This window comes from Euprymna scolopes, chromosome 12 (genome assembly GCF_053919585.1).
Source record: "Euprymna scolopes isolate OS-2025 chromosome 12, ASM5391958v1, whole genome shotgun sequence".
NCBI lineage: Eukaryota > Metazoa > Mollusca > Cephalopoda > Sepiida > Sepiolidae > Euprymna > Euprymna scolopes.
Window position 1 is genome coordinate 9,756,888 of NC_136493.1, and position 16,466 is coordinate 9,773,353.

General features: G+C 45.7%; 1 protein-coding gene and 1 non-coding gene across 3 annotated transcripts in view; one reads left to right on the plus strand and one right to left on the minus strand.

Annotated features, from left to right (window-relative positions):
- LOC145291170 (calcitonin gene-related peptide type 1 receptor-like) overlaps positions 1–16,466 on the minus strand; it is a 380,557-nt gene that overhangs the window by 21,493 nt on the left and 342,598 nt on the right. For both annotated transcript variants that reach the window (XM_080136712.1, XM_080136713.1), the window contains exon 8: positions 1,599–1,662. In XM_080136712.1, the coding sequence (XP_079992838.1) occupies positions 1,599–1,662 (64 nt within the window). The remainder of the gene's footprint in view (positions 1–1,598; positions 1,663–16,466) is intronic.
- Positions 4,311–4,511, plus strand: LOC145291741 (U2 spliceosomal RNA). Its single transcript, XR_013869479.1, has one exon. It is a non-coding gene; the product is annotated as a U2 spliceosomal RNA (small nuclear RNA).

Genomic DNA, 16,466 nt, shown 5'->3' on the forward strand with positions numbered 1-16,466 from the left:
ACATGAACCAATAGTTATTAAGCTACGCATGCATATTCGTAATGCTGTCGTTCGACATTCACCTCAGAAATTCCATTTTTTTTTTTAATTTTCACATTTTGCATCGATTTTCCCCGGCAAAAACCGAAATGTAAAGTTTCGCATAGGTTCGAATACCCTATATATGAAGTTTTATGTCTGTAGACTAAAAACTGACAGGAGTTGGGTAGGCGATTTTTAAAAAACAAATATATATAGGCACACGTAAATATATATAAAAAGAGGTTTGTGTCTACTATAAACTTTTTCTGCAAATATTATGCAAGTATAAATCATGTAGAATATCTGCATGAATATAATTACACGTAATAGTTAAGTAAAGATGATCATCCCATAAGAAAACCAAAAAAACTGATAGGGAATTAATGAAAATGAATGTTTAAAAGGAATATGCAAATTAGCTAGATCTTTTGCAGATGAATGAAATTCATGTGCTCATATATAAGAAAATTGTATCATCTTTTTAAATAAATAGAAAGAAGTTTTTTTTAATATGGAGATCAATCCCCCCCCCCCACCTCAAAAAAAAAGTTATGGTAGTATAGATGAGTTTGCTCCATGTCGCCATTTTGAAAACAATGTCAAGAAACAACTGAAGATAACTCAAACAATTCAAACAAATTTTAACTACTCGCTTAAAAATGACTTTCTTAATAAAATAAAGCTACTTGGTCAATTTACGTGATATTTGGAATATGATATTTTTGTTCCATGATAGTACGCATATCATGCATTTTGTTTATTTAGTTTCGTTTTTTAATATCGGAGGAATTCTCATTTTTTAATTTTTTTATTTTTACTTGAAAGGTCACCACTTATCAAGGTCTGGAGGTCACTCTAGGACAAGGGTTAAGTGTTAGGTAGATGATGAGACATGATCAGTTACGGTGGAACTTGAGTAGGGCTAAATTATTTAAGAGAATAACTCAATAGGGATTTATTCACATTGGATTTGAAAATGATTATGTTATAGTCAGCCGGGAAGTAAACACAATATTGCGTTCCACAAACGGACAGTTTTATGAAAGAAACTCTGCTAATAGAATTTTCGTTTAGTTTTAGGCACAGATAAAGTGTGAGGGAAGTTGATGGTAGTTGTTACAGCTAGACGAGTATTTATTGCAAACATTTTACAGGGAGTGACCATAAATGATTACTAGATCATGTTGTCTGAAGATATCGGCTTCCTGAGCTAAAATGCACCAAAACATTTTGCTTTGCAAAACTCAATCATGTTCTGCAAAGTAAAAAACAAACGCAACAAATTTCCACTACAAAAGACCCAAACCAAACTCCATGAATAAATATTTGAAAATATGGACAAATTGAAGCATAAAGACAGTTTTCAAAATAACTGGATCGTGCATAAAATAATCCAAAAAGAGTTGATATGCCTCCCCCCCTCCCCCCCAAAAAACCCATCTTTATAAGAGAACATAAAACAGGATACAAAACTGTTCTGTTCAGAGAATTACTTTTATCTGTATTGGGACAAGTATTCTAGTATTTCTATACATGAAACTGTGTTTCGTTACAATAACGTTTGGTCAAAAACTTACGATGAGAGAAACTGTGATTGGTCCTTGGATTATCCATTGGAGTTCACTGCTCCCTGTCCAACATCTGCAAAGAAAAGTTTGGTTTCATTAAGAAGCAATACCACAATGACAATTTAATGGCAAAACGAAATAACCAAACGACAGCTTGCATTACATCAGAGTTGCTCGTCAGACAAAACGTAAATATCATTACTGTCGTTGCTTGCATCAAATATTTACATTTCATCGATAGTTAAATAAAAATGATATAAACAAATGTTTGCCGCCATTAACCTTTGTCATTTATGCAGAGCATAAAATAAATATACTTACATTATATACATTTGTAAAATGTGGAGTTATATATATATATATATATATATATATATATATATATATATATATATACATGACGATGTCTCCGTTCAGTCTCGAAAGACAAAGGACACCTCTCCTGAATCAGCACTGTTTGAGTCCAGTGGCGAGGAGAAGTCCAGGACGACTGGAAACAATGCCGAGATAAGTGGAAAGCACATACAGCACCTGGAAGTCCGAAATGTTCACCCCGGTGTGTCAACATGATTATGCCGTATATATATATATATATATATATATATATATATATATATATATATATATATATATATATATATAAGGGGGGGTCACTAACAATGTGTATTTTTTAACATTATTTTATTATTCCGTGTTTTGGTTTTTCATTGAAAATTATGTTTAGATCAATGTAATAATGTTTTTAAATTATTGAAATCGTTTTTTTTATACCCTTTTCTTGGCCTTTTGGCCAAGATCAATGCCGGACTTGTCATCGAGACACTGAGAGGCTGGCTTTCCTGGGCCACTATATGCAAGATGACCAACCGTGGCACCCCGTGGATACTGCCACCTTCCCCGATCTCATTCTTGACCCTTCTATCAAGAGCCGTCGCAGGCCGCGGGGAGAATCTGCCTACATGAAAGAGTGCCGAGCTGCGCTAAAACGACTACCAAGATCCAGTGACCTTGTGACTGCTACCCGTAGGGAACTCCACAGGGATCTAGTGAAGGGGGCTGCCAATGACCCGCTATGCTCGCATTTGGGTTGGCAGCAGAGTGAGATCCGCTCCGCGTGGAGCTGGGCGCCAGATTCGAGTCATCTGAACAATTCGGAGTTTTCTCTGACCTGGCGATTGGCCCGAAATGCACTTCCACTCAACAGCGTACAATGCAGTTCCGGGTTTCTGGAGTTGCTTGATTGTCCCCGTTGTGGGACAACAGCCGTAGAAACGACTGATCATGCTTTCTTCGATTGCCGCAAACTCCGGCGGTACTGGTCGTATATCAGTGAGGTGACGGCTTGCATCGATCCTGAGCATCCTTGCCCAATTACCGTATCTAATGTCGTGGACAATGTGAGGCTACCGTGGGACCGGGAAAGACAAATGGTCTACGTTACAATCCTGGCCGTGGCAAGAATGGTGATTTTGCCGGGGGGTGGGGTGTTGTCTTTTTCTGATCAGGATCTGATCGCTTTCTTTAAACACCAGCTACGGGTGAAGATCAGATGTGATAGAAGAAGGCTGCATCGTGCGGCATTTGACAGAAGATAGATACATGTAGCAAGTCTGTGTGTACGAAGAGGAGCCAAATTTGAATACATGTTCCCCGCCTAGGTGTGGAACGCGCAGTTCTGTAAAGTAAAATTTAACAAATAGCCTCTCAGCTAGTTGAGTGTGTGTTCCATCCCTCCCTGATTAGGAAGTCTCCAAGATCCCCAACCCCTCCTTCTTGCAATTTTTGTTTTCACTCCCTCCTCTAAATTTCACTCATCTTGGAGAGAAAGAAAACTAGAAAACTAACCCCCATTCCTTACCCACAAAATTTTCTTTTCTCCATTCACCCCCATCTAGAGGGCATCTCCACTTAGAGACTGACCCGCAGAAGCCAGGTTCCTTTTACAAACCTAGTGGAACGGGCAGTCTATCAACTAGACGGGGTTGAGAGGGTCCTACTAATCACCCCCCCTTTTTTTTTTATTCCCCGCCCTCGATACAAATGAATTATTGTACCATTTTTATTGTTATCTTTTTTTGTTTTTACACGTCAATAAAAAATGTTTTAAAAATTGGGAGTAAAGTAGGATGTCCCCCAGCATGAAAGGGTGAATGCGGTATTATGGTGAAAGATGCTAGCTGGGAGAAACTTTTGATTTTGTTTAGTTCTGGAGTGACAAGGATGACCAACGACACCCACAATCCCCCGCTTTTGAGTGTCCATGTGCCTAAGTTTTTTGTTCATTGTTGATTTTCAATGTATTTTTAACATGAATAAAGGATTTAATATCTCAAAGTGTAGTATCTGTTCCGGCAGATACTGCAAGCAATGACCATATGTGGGGGGGGGGCAACTCCACATATAAGACCTTGGTCAATATAGGGGCAACACTTCATACCAATTGTCAATATCCAGCTCCCCTACTCCTTGGGGAGCTGGTCCCCATTTCCCCTTCACTCCTCACTTCAAAAATTGGCCTTGTGCCTAATTTGCTCGGTGGGGGAGCAAATAAATACCAACCCCACATATAAGACCTTGGTCAATGTAGGAGCAACCCTTCATACCAATTGTCACTTTTCAGCTCCCCTACTCCCCGGGGAGTTGGTCCCCATTTCACCTTCACTCCTCACATTAAAAATCGAACTTGTGCCTAATTTGCTCGGTGGGGGAGCAAATAAATACCCCTTTTCTTGGCCTTTTGTCCAAGATCAAAGTGTAGTATCTGTTCTCTCAGTTACGAAACTTGACCCACCACCAAGCTTTCGGGCTAGGTTAAGGTGCTTTTTCATACTAACTTTTGTTAGCAAGGACCGACCCCCTCCTTTGGGGAGTCAGGACCTAAAGGACCGACTCCACATTTGTGGGAGCTTGGACCCGAAAACCGATCCCCTCTTTTGGGAGACTGGAATCTCGGGACCAACACCACTATCGCTGGTAGTTGAGACCTTCTTTTTTCATTTTTTCTTTTTTGCATGTTTTTCTTCGTTTCGGTCTTACTTCTCGAGACTGGGATGGTCTACTTTCTCACCACTTAATTGCCTGAGCAGCACTCTGACCTGCCAGGCCCAAACTTTGTCTATTTTCGCTGCTCTCCCAGTGGATCGAGCAGACAGGGTTCTCTTTCTCGCTTCCGTTGGGGTAGTTAGTGGGTAGGGTGACGTGGGGTAGGGCGGGTGTTTCGTTTTTGCTCCCCTCTGTGGGCAGAAATGTCTATCCCCTCTCTTTCTTAATTGCGACGTGGCACTCTGACCCGCTAGCACCCACTGCGTCTTTCTTCTCTGCTCTCCCCCCTTGCGGGGGGATTTGAGCTGCTAACCCGACATCCCCGTGAGGGGAGGTCAAAAACACTAATTTCTTCTGAGTCTGCTCCTCCTCCTCCACCCCCTCCATTCCCCTGGGTTTTCTTTTCTCCCCGCGACACTTTGGTCCGCGGCAGCGGCCGGTGCAGTTTTTCCACACGATGCCGGGGAAAAAGCGCATACCACCGCAGATGCGCAACATCGTCCCACTAGAGTACTCCCCATCGGAAGGAGCACCCACCACGAACGATGTAGATGAGGAGAAGGCCAGGGTAGGGCCGCAGCCCGCAGCGACCCAGGCAGGTCCAACATCAGGAGGGCAACCAAACCAGCCCCCTGCTCCCCACGAGGACCACTCCCCAGACCGGGGAGTAAAAGTAGCGGCTGACGAGGGAACGAGGTGCGATCGGGGTGGTACACATCCTGCGACACCCCTTCCACCTCAATCCTCGTCGGTCGGAGATAATACTCCCACCCGGGCTCCCCAAGAGGATCATCCCCAGATGGAAGCTTCCATGCCTGCGGCGGATGAGGGAACGAGGTACCACTCAAGTGACCCACAACTAGTGGCACCCTCTGAACCTCAATCCTCATTTGCCGATGGCAACCAAGTCACCCTAGCGCCCCAAGAGGGCAACCCTAAGAAGAAAAAGAGGACGAAGAACGAGGAGACAGCAAAAGCAGCTGGAAAACCACAGCCAGTTGCAATCACAGCTCCGCAGATGCTAGCCACCTCAAGCGACCCGCCGACCCCCCCGGAGAGGATCCCCCATCCGCGGAAGAGGAGGAGGAGGAAAGCGGAGTCACTATGAGAACCAGGAAGTTAATACAAGAAATGTTAGCTTCCCTTAAAACTCTCAGAGGGGAAGTGAACGACCCGCACCCAAAGACAACGCTCCAGAAGGAAAGCAGAACTGGAAGAAGTGGTGCCTCATCACCAACTGGAGGAGCTCCAACTCCAGATAATGAATCATCCAAGGAGAAAACTTCCGCGGATCATCCTCCCAAAGATGACTCTGCAACGAAGAAGAAGAGAGGCGGCTAGGGAACGGGACAAAGCCAGGAAGCAACGTTTGACGCTGACTGGCCGACTCTGACCCCCAACAAGGCCAAAACTACGCCTCAAACTCAACCACAGGCAGAGCCAGCAGCTCCACGTCCAGGGCCATCCAACTCACCACAAGAGCTGGAAACAGCGTGGGGCCCAAAACCGCAGCAAGACCAACTGACTCCGGAAGGTTACAGAGAGCTCTTTAACTCCACCTACAAGGACTACACGGTGGACAACATCGTCAAACCCTTCCCAGGTCAAATCGAGAAGTTGGAGAAAAGAGTTCTCTCCCTGACCGCATCTGACCTAAAGACCAGGAGCCTGACAGGAGTCGACAAGGACAGCATGGTGGCACTCCTCCTGGAGCTTAACATTCCAGCCAGTTACATTTGCAGGAGGAGCTATGCCACATGGGACGTGCTGCTCCCCAGCCCAGAAGATGCGATAAGGCTGGCAAAAACCGACCACCGGGGGAAAAGGATTAGACTCCAATCAGAGTACCTCAATAAGAGGAGAACAAACGTCACCGTGCTGAACGTCCCGGTTTTCATGGGAGCCCGGTAGGTCAGGGCTATACTAAGCCAGTATGGAGACGTGGAATCCGTCACGCCGGTCCGTGGTCAACGGAATGTGATGACCGGAGATCATAAGGTCAAGATGGTCCTGGACAAAACCGAATTCCATAAAATCCCTGCGATGTTGAAATTCGATGAGTGGACGATGACCATTATCGTGGAGGGCAGGAGGCCCCAATGTTGGCACTGCCAAAAACAAGGGCACATGGCTAAGGACTGCCCTAAAAGACTCCCTGCCACAGCCACTCACAAATCACAAGGGATGGCCCCTACCAAAGAACCAACCCAAACCCCGGCTGCAGCCCCATCAACAACTGCTACTACAGCTGAACCGGGTCAAGCAGCAGAGGCTGGTTGGTCGACGGTCACCCAGAAGGGCAGACACCCCAAAGGCATGCCCAAGCAAACAGTGACCCAAGACCAGCCAGAGCAAACTCCCATGGACATTCCGGCGCCCTCTTACTCGAACAAGAGGAAACTTCAAGACTCGGAGGAAGAGAATGCGTCGGAAGAAGAGACAGCAGCATCAGTAGTAGTGCAATCAACAGAAGCAGCAGAGACGGCAGAGAAGAGTACAAAGAGGAGAAAGAGTAGGAAGACAAAAGGAAGCAACCCCACCCCGAAATTCAATGTTTCAAATTCCGAGGCCGATCTCCCTTCGACCCCAACCCCCAAACAGCCAGAGCAACAACCCCCCTCCATCCCCAAACCCCCAAGGACTCTAGCACGTAACCCATCCCCAGAAAGAACAAATGACGCCCCCAAAAAAGCAACATCTCCAGCACCAAACACGCCCACACCAGACACGCCAACCCCCACTTCCTCCTCCCCTACTCCTCCTCCCCCCGATAAAGAGAAACCAACCCCAACCACAACTGTCCGCACAGAGCGGACAAAAAGACTCCCCTTCCTTCCAGGAGGAAGGATATGTGAGACGGGCTCTCTGCAGGCAACACCAGAGCTGAAAGGCCAGCAGAAGGTCCGTTACAACCAACTAAGAAACTTTACATATGTCGGCGGGGACAATATTACTGATCCCACTAACTTCAAGGACGCTCCCTTGTTGACCACATTTTTTAGGGTCAACAAGGATTCCAGGACAGAGGCTCTCTGGGCCATGATAGACGCCGCGAAGGATGCAATCCTGGGCCAGCAGCTGGTGGACACGGAACATCCTTCGCTGAACAATTTATTTTACAAATGTGAGGGCAGAGTCCCTGTTTACATCCATCCCTCCTTTTACAGGGCACTAAAACTAACCTTTCCCCTGGACGTGGGAGGCGTGGCCAAGAATGGATTACCCTCAGCTGACTTACTAACCGGAAGCCTTGGACAAGCCTGCCGCATCCTCACCCCCGAGGATTTCAGGCCCGTGTGTGACACTGAATAAGGTAGGTGACCATGGCTTTAAACTTGGCTACTTATAATGTGAGGGGCCTCAGATGTCGAAGCAAGGCCGCGCACGTGCTGAGAGATCTGATGTCCCTCAAGGTAGATATTGCCGCTATACAGGAGACCCACTTTATTTGTGATGGGGATTGTCAGGTGCTGGTGAACGATTACGATGTTTACTCAGCATATGGCAATACCTATAGTCGTGGAATCTCCTTGCTAGTAAATCGCACCCTATCAGCGTCGGTGAATGTTGTTCACGCGGACGAGGGCGGGCGGGCGATTGTCGTCGATGTTGCCGTTAATAGCAGTGTGTTTCGGATAGTCGCAGTTTATGCGCCCAACTCCGCTGTGGAGAGGGCTTCCTTCTTTCGACGGGTGGAGGGCTTTGTAGATGATACAGAGAGGGTAGTCTTAATGGGTGATTGGAATGCCATCCTTGATCCCAGGATAGATAAGGTCGGGGGGACTAGCGGGTCGGTGTGGTGTGACAGCAGTCTGTCTGACCTGATGGCTTCGTGCGACCTGGTTGACAGATTTCGCCTGGATCACCCGGGGCGGGAGATGTGGACGTAGCATCCCAATACGCCTTCCTATCCAAGTACTTACTTGGATCGGATGTTAGTTAGAAGAGGCGATGTAGATTTCCTATCTTGCCCCACTATCCACTTTTTAGGACACTCGGACCATAAACTAGTTATGGCCCATCTGAACTTGAGCCCTAGGCCTAGACTGGCCGGATACTGGAAGTTCAACAGCACCTTGTTGGAGCTGGAGGACTACCGGTTGAAGGTTACAGAGATAATCCAACGGGCATTAGTGGGGGCGGTTACCGGGAGTAAGTGGTGGGTTAGTCTCAAGGCTAAGATTAGACGTTCTCGGTCCAGTACAGCCAACGCCTCGCACTAGATAAGGCTAAGGCCAAGAAGTGTACAGAGAATAGGCTGACCCAGGCATTGGAGGGTGGGGACCCCCTAGAGATAGCACTAGTTAAACAAAACCTCAGCCGCTTGGCTAGCGAGCGGTACGAGGGCCAGATAGTTAGGGCTAGGCTAATGAAAGTCTCGAACGAGGCTGTTAATGTTGACGCTGTTGAGCGTAAGGCTGCTCTAAGGCGCGGCTTGGACGGGTACATTCGAAAGGTAAACGACCTGGAAGGGCACGCCCTCGTGTCGACGCGGGAGATTTGCGAGGGGTTTCGGAAGCATCTATCGGAGTGCTTCACCCAACTACCCAGACTCAGGGTCGAAGAGTTTGGCAGCTATTTGGCCGACTCGCCCCGCCTCATGGCGGCTCGAGTGGCTAGCTGTGATGGGCTTGTCGCGGAACATGAGATCATTACTGCGTTGAAGCAGGTCGGCTGCAACAAGTCCCTGGGGCTTGATGGTCTACCCTACGAATTCTACTTGAGGCTGTCGCCCATGTTGATCCCTATTCTGAAGGATATGTTCAACCATTGGTTTGTTCAGGGCTCCATCCCCGGGCAAGTGACCAAGGGAGTGATCACATTGCTGAGGAAAGGTCAACGGCATGGTGGGGAAGAAGATTTAGACGACTTCAGGCCCTTGACTCTGCTAAACACAGAGTTAAAGATTTTGGCCAAGGTTCTTGCGAATCGGTTGCAGGTTGTCATCACTGACTTGATCGAACCAGACCAGAGCTATGCTGTGAAGGGGAGATCGATTCAGGACAATCTTCATCTGATACGCACGATCATAGAGGGGACAGAAGACGATGCCGAGGCCGCGCTGATCAGTTTGGATCAGTCCAAGGCTTTCGATAGGGTGGACCATAGGTTCCTGGGATCTGTGCTGGAGGCCGCTGGATTTAATCCGGACTTCCGCAAGTGGATCTCTGTACTGTATGACAGGCCGACGGTAGCGGTGCAGATCAACGGTAAGCTGTCGGAGTCTTTTGCCGTCTCCCGGTCGGTGCGACAGGGTTGTCCGCTGTTGCCTCTCTTGTACATCCTGGCGTTGGAACCCCTCCTTCGCAAGTTAAGGGACGAGGCAACTACACCCGTCCTGCGTGGGATAGCTCTCCCTGGAGGCACACGAGCCAGGGTTTCCGCGTTCGCCGATGACGTCACCGTGTTCGTGTCTTGCCCCACGGACATTCAAGTGGTCACCGAGGCGCTCGCTCGATATGAAGAAGTTACGGGGACCGTCTTCAATCGCAGTAAGTCGGTGGGTCTGCGGTTGGGTGCCTGGACCAGAGTAAATTCGCTTCCGGGCATCTTCAGTTGGACCGACGGCCCGGTCCGGATCCTTGGTGTGTGGTTCGGACCGGGTCTCCAGCTGAAGAAAAACTGGTCGGAAGTAGAGGCCAAGGTCGAATCCTCTGTTAAGACTTGGGTTCGAAGGAAATTGTCCTTGAAGGGTCGGGCGGAGGCGTGTGCTACATATGTCTTTCCGCTCATCCTTTACCGTCTGTCTGTACTTCCCCTCCCTGCAAAATGACGAATCAGCTTACAGGAGCACCTCGACACACTCTTGTGGAACGAGGGTAAGCATTATGTTTGCAGAGAGGTCTGTGTTCGAAATCCGAGTGAGGGAGGCTTGGGATTGCCCGATCTCCTGTGTCACAAGCATGCAGAGAGGTTGCCCTTCCTGAGCCGTTCATTGTACATAGACGTTCCATGGGTCACTGCGGTTGAAAGCTCGTTTTCCAATCTCACACCTGACCCCTCGGTCGAAGCACGGCGGAGACCGAGGGTGGAACAAACATTCTACGCCGAATGCCGGTCCGCACTTAGAGCGTTGCCGGGGACCAGTGTCCTCTAACAGTCTGGGAACAGGCTTTATCGGGAGCTAGTGGGGCGTAGCAAAAAGGAACCGCTAGTGAAACGGACGGGGATGGCGTTGGAGGAGGTCCGCTCCCAGTGGAGTTGGGCGCCGGGACGGGACTTTTTTACAAATTCGGAATTTTCCCTTACCTGGCGACTTGTCCGGAACGCACTGCCCCTCCTTGAGGAACTCAACCTTTACAATGAAGAAACCCGGGTCTACTGCCTGCGCTACGACGAAGACATGAGAGAAACTGTCGGTCATGCCTTTTTCCGCTGTAGCAGGCTCAAGACCCTTCTAGGGTACGTCAACGAGGTAACGGCTCGCATCGATGCCAAGCGCTGGCTTGAACTCGACGAATCATATTTTGTGGAGAACATTGATCTGCCGCTGCCTAGGGAGAAAAGAACGGTTTTTCTAGCGATACTAGCAGTAGCGAGGATGGTCATATGGATCACACGCCTCCAGCGAGTCCGCGAAGGGATATCTGTTCCGGATCGGGATCTGATAGTCTACTTTAAGCATCTGCTTAAAGTAAAGATCAGATGCGATTGGAAGAGGTTGCCTCGAGTGGCCTTTGACAAGAGGTGGGTGCATGACGCTAGCTTGTGCATCCGACGAGGCGCCAAGTTTGAATTCGTGTTACCACCATAGGCATGGCACATGCGGTACTGGGTCCTATGGAGCCCATCCCGCTAGGTTAGACAAATAAAAAGTAAAGAGACTCTTGACTGGTGGTACAAATGAGATCCTGTCCCTCGATTTTTTGTTTATTTTTTGGCACTAGAGAACCTTCCGAGGCAACCCTACCACTACCCCCCTCCATCTTTTTGTTTTATCATCCCCTGATCAACCCCTACTCGAAGGTCGCCACCTAATATATTCCCCCCTTTTGTTTTTAACAATCTATTTATTTTACTCCCAACACCCGATATGAAGTCTTCCCAATCCCCATTAGGGATCTCCCCGCTTGTTTTCGGTGCCCCGGAAAACAGTAGTCGATCTAACTACTTAGATTAGCTTAGGGAGGGACCTTACTAACAATGCACTAGGCAAATTTATTTTCTGTACATTTTTCCTATATTTCCCACTCCCCAACACGAACTATTTTTCTTCCAAATTCAAGAACTTTTTATTTTTGTCCAATGAATTGAACTTTTTTCACACACACACACACACACATTTTAATATATAAAAAAAAAAAAAAAAAAATGCGCAGAGTCGCAAATCTGATAGGCCCTAAACTGGCATCAAAACTTCAGCCTCTGTCCCATCGTCGAAACGTTGCATCCCTCTGCCTGTTCTACAAGTATTATAATGGTGAATGCTCTGAAGAACTGCAAGCACTTGTGCCCCCACGACGTGAACACCCTCGACAGACCCGACAAGCTGCAAAATCCCACCCCCACACTGTAGAGATCCCTAGATGTAAAAGATCCTTCTACTCCAGTAGTTTCTTCCCCAGAACTGCTAGACTTTGGAATTCCATTCCGGGTCACTGCTTCCCCAACTGTACTGACATGCATAAGTTCAAGTGCAACGTGAACCAACATCTCGCTGCCCTAATCCCTACATAGTACCCCAGTAGATGTTTCCCCTGATAGTAGCCCCCTACACCAAAGTGGCAATGTGCCTTGTTTGGGGTGAAAATGTAATAAAAAAAAAAAAAAAAAAAAAAAAAAAAAAAAAAAAAAAAAAAAAAAAAAAACACACACACACACACACACACACACACACACACACACACACACACACACACACACACACACACACACACACACACACACACACACACACACACACACACACACACACACACACACACACACACACACACACACACACACACACACACACACACACACACACACACACACACACACACACACACACACACACACACACACACACACACACACACACACACACACACACACACACACACACACACACACACAGAGAGAAATTGTATATATATATATCCTTTTGGTAAAAACGCTGGGGTTTTCATTAGTTAGCTTTAGATTCCACAGAGTGAATGACGTATTGTGGTAAATGTTGCCAGTCAAGAGTAAAGTCGCCACAGACGCCATTCTCACTTTAGTTACAAAGACCCTGCAACACTCCCCTCCCCAGATCTTATAGGGCTTTGTGCCTAAATTTGTTTTGTCTCTTGGAGAATTTACTTTTTTTAAATGTTTTAATTTTATATTGGAATTTTTTTTAATTGTAATTTTTTCTTTAAACAAAATAAATTAAATATAAAGATCAAAGTGTAGTATCTGTTCTTACTACATGCTGTACTTATTGTGATATAAAGTAGGGGATCACTTTTCTGTATTAATTTAATGTAAAATGATCACCAACTTTACAATCAGTCAGTCTCAAAGCAATTCAAGTCATTCTCCAGATCATTCAAGTTGTTTTTGAAGGATTCCAGTTATTTTTTAAGCATTCAAGTCATTCTTAAGGTCATTCAATTCATCCTTAAGTTCATTAAAGTCATTCTAAGTCATTTACTTTTTATTTATTTAAGTCATTTCAGCACATTTTTCGGTCATTTTAGTTTATCTTTAAGAATTTTATGTCAATCCTACATTCACGAATTCATTCATTACACGAGAGCACGCGACTAATGGCTATAGGCCTTTTTTTAAAAATTATACTTTGGGTGGGGAGAAAAAAAATTCTAGGAAAGGTTAGATTTACAAGTGCTCTGGAGGCCTCCTTAAATACTATGACTATTGGGCAAGTGGTATACGTTAGTCAGTCCAAGGCGCCCAATATGATTAATATTGACCAACAAATATTTTCAGAAAGTTTTAGTAAAGTGGTGAAAGGAGAAAAACAGATAGCAAGTCAGACAATCACCTCTGATTTATTCCGCTACTCGAAATGAATTCGAAAATACATCCTCCACTTTATGAAAAATCAATGGTGAATGTTTTTTTTCTTCTTTTCAGTCATCAGAAATGGTAATAATAATTCATGTATGAAATATTAAATTACTAATGGAATTCTGTAATTATACTAGCAGACCTCACGGCATTGCCCGGTTATAAAATATGCTTAAATATGATATTTTGATTAATGCAGATTTCGTATTTTTTATTATATTATACTGGATCCAATATATAGTAATGATTTAAAAAGTTAAAATAAAAATGACTCGTGTGCCACCACCGAGAATCAGAACCAAAACATTTAGCTTATGATTTATTTTTGCCTTTGACATTAATGACTGAGCTATGAAGACATGGTTGCTGCAAGTCTAAAAATTGAAACAGAAACCAATAGCTATTACGTTATGCATGCATATTCCTAATGCCGTTGTTCGAAATTCACCTGGCAAATTCAATTTTTTTAATTTTCACACTTTTACACCGATTTTCCCGGCTAAATCACAAATATAAGGTGTTGCAAAGGTTCGAATACCCTATATATTAAGTTTCATGTCTGTAGACCAAAAACTCTAGGAGGAGTTTGGTAGGCAAAATTTTTTAAACAAATATATATATACGCATACATGAGTATACGTAGAAAGAGGTTTGTGTTTACTATAACCTTTTTACGCAAATATTACACAAATATAAATCATGTAGAATATCTGCATGAAACTAATCACACGTAATAGTTAACTAACGATGATCATCCCATAAGAAAACTGAAAAAAAACTTATAGGGAATTAATTAAGATGAATGTTTAAAAGAATATGCAAATTAGCTAGATCTTGTGCTAGTGAACGCAATTCCATGAACAATGTATAACAATGCCGTATTTTCTTTTTAAATAAATAGGAAAAAAGGATTAACTTTTTTCTTTCTTGGTCTTTGAGCCAAAATCAAAATTTTGGCCAAACTCCTATCGGCAAATTGATCGAACCAGAGTAGAACCATACGGTGAAGTAGAGATTGATTCAAAACAACTTGCACCTGAGCCGTACGATTTTAGAGGGAGGGATAAAAGATGACACAGAAGCCGCACTGATCAATTTAGATCAGTCCAAAGCTTTCAATAGGATCGATCATCACTTCTTGGCATTTGTTCTAAAAGCCGCTGGATTCCAACCTGGCTTCCTCAAATCGATCTCCATACTGTACTGCACATCAACGGCAGTAGTACAGGTAAATGGAAAGCGTTCGGAATCCTTTGCTATCTCCTGGTCCATGCGTCAGGGCTGTCTGCTCTCTCCCTTGCTTTATGTCCTTGTGTTGGAGTCGCTACTTTGCAAACTGAAGCAGGAGGAGGCAAGTCCAGTCCTGCACAGGATTGCTCTGCCTGGCGGATCGAGAGCTAGAGTTTCTGCATTTGGCGATGACATCACCATCTTTGGATCGAGCTTCCGAGACATCAAGACAGTGACAGAGGTGCTCACATGGTAGGTACGAAAAGTCTACAGGCGCCAAAATCAACTGCAGCAAGTCAACCGGTCTGCAGTTGGGAGCCTACAGAGGCGCCGACTCTCTTCCCACTCCCTTCAGCTGGACCGACGGTTCTCTTCAAATCCTCAGCATGTGGTTTGGACTGGACCTCCAGCTGACAAAGAATTGGTCGGAGGTAAAGTCAAAGGTTAAAGCCGCAGCCGACTCGTTGGTTCGAAGGAAACTATCCTTGAAGGGCAGGGCAGATATATGTGCTACCTACGTCTTTCCACTCATCCTTTGCTGACTGGCAGTACTTCCCCAGCATAAGAACTATCTAAAATTCCTGCAGAGCAAGTTTCCCTCGCTTCTTTGGGACAAAGGAAACATTTGGGTGCGTAGACAGGTCTGTGTTCAATGTCCATGTGAGGGAGGTTTAAGAATGCCCGACGAGGTATCAACCTTGACAGAAGACCCCATGGTCAAGGCCGCTTTTCCTGACCTCATCCTCATCCACAAGGTCGAGGTGTATTAAAAACTGTGGAGCAACATGCATTTCTTGAGAGAATGTAGAGCAGTGCTAAGAAACCTCCTAAAGTCCAGTGACTTTTCACGGCTGACTAGAAAGGAACTATGTAAGGAACTAGTGGGGGGGGGGAGCGCCGACGACATGCTCATCAGGCATCTGGGATTGTCGAGGGAGGAGATCTGGTCCTGGTGTAGCTATCTCAATGACTGACTTTTCCTTGAATTGGCGATTGGCTTGAAATGCGTTGCCCCTCAACTGAAAATTGCTTTAATGAGGTCATCAGGGTATTCCTGTTGTAGGACTCCATCAGAAGAAACGCCAGAACACGTGTTCTTCAATTGCAGTGGACTCAAACTGGGTGTATGTCAATGAAGTGACAGCTCGCATCGATCTAAACCAGCCTCGCCCGCTGGACATATCCTATGCCATCCACAGTGCAGAGTCGCTGTGTGATAAGGAGAGACGAATGGTGTTTCTTGTGATCCTGGCCGTGGAAAGAATGGTAATATGGAGTTCAAGAGTGTAAGAGAAGCACAGGGTTGAATCTTTTGCTGATCATGATCTGATCCCCTTCTTCAAGCACCAGATCAGATGTGGTAGGAAAAGAGTATACTTCAAGGCCTTTGACCGAAGATGGATAAAGATAGTGAGTCTGTGCGTACATAGAGGTGCCAAATTGGAGTTTGTGTTCCCCACCTGATCATGGCGTGCACAGATCCTGCTGGACTCCAGACCCCTAAAACAAGCGTTTAGACTAGATTCTTAGCAAGCCGACTGAATGCCCCCCCACCTCGATCCCAAATAGGAAACCGCCAAGATACCCACACCCCGAATCTTTCCTTTT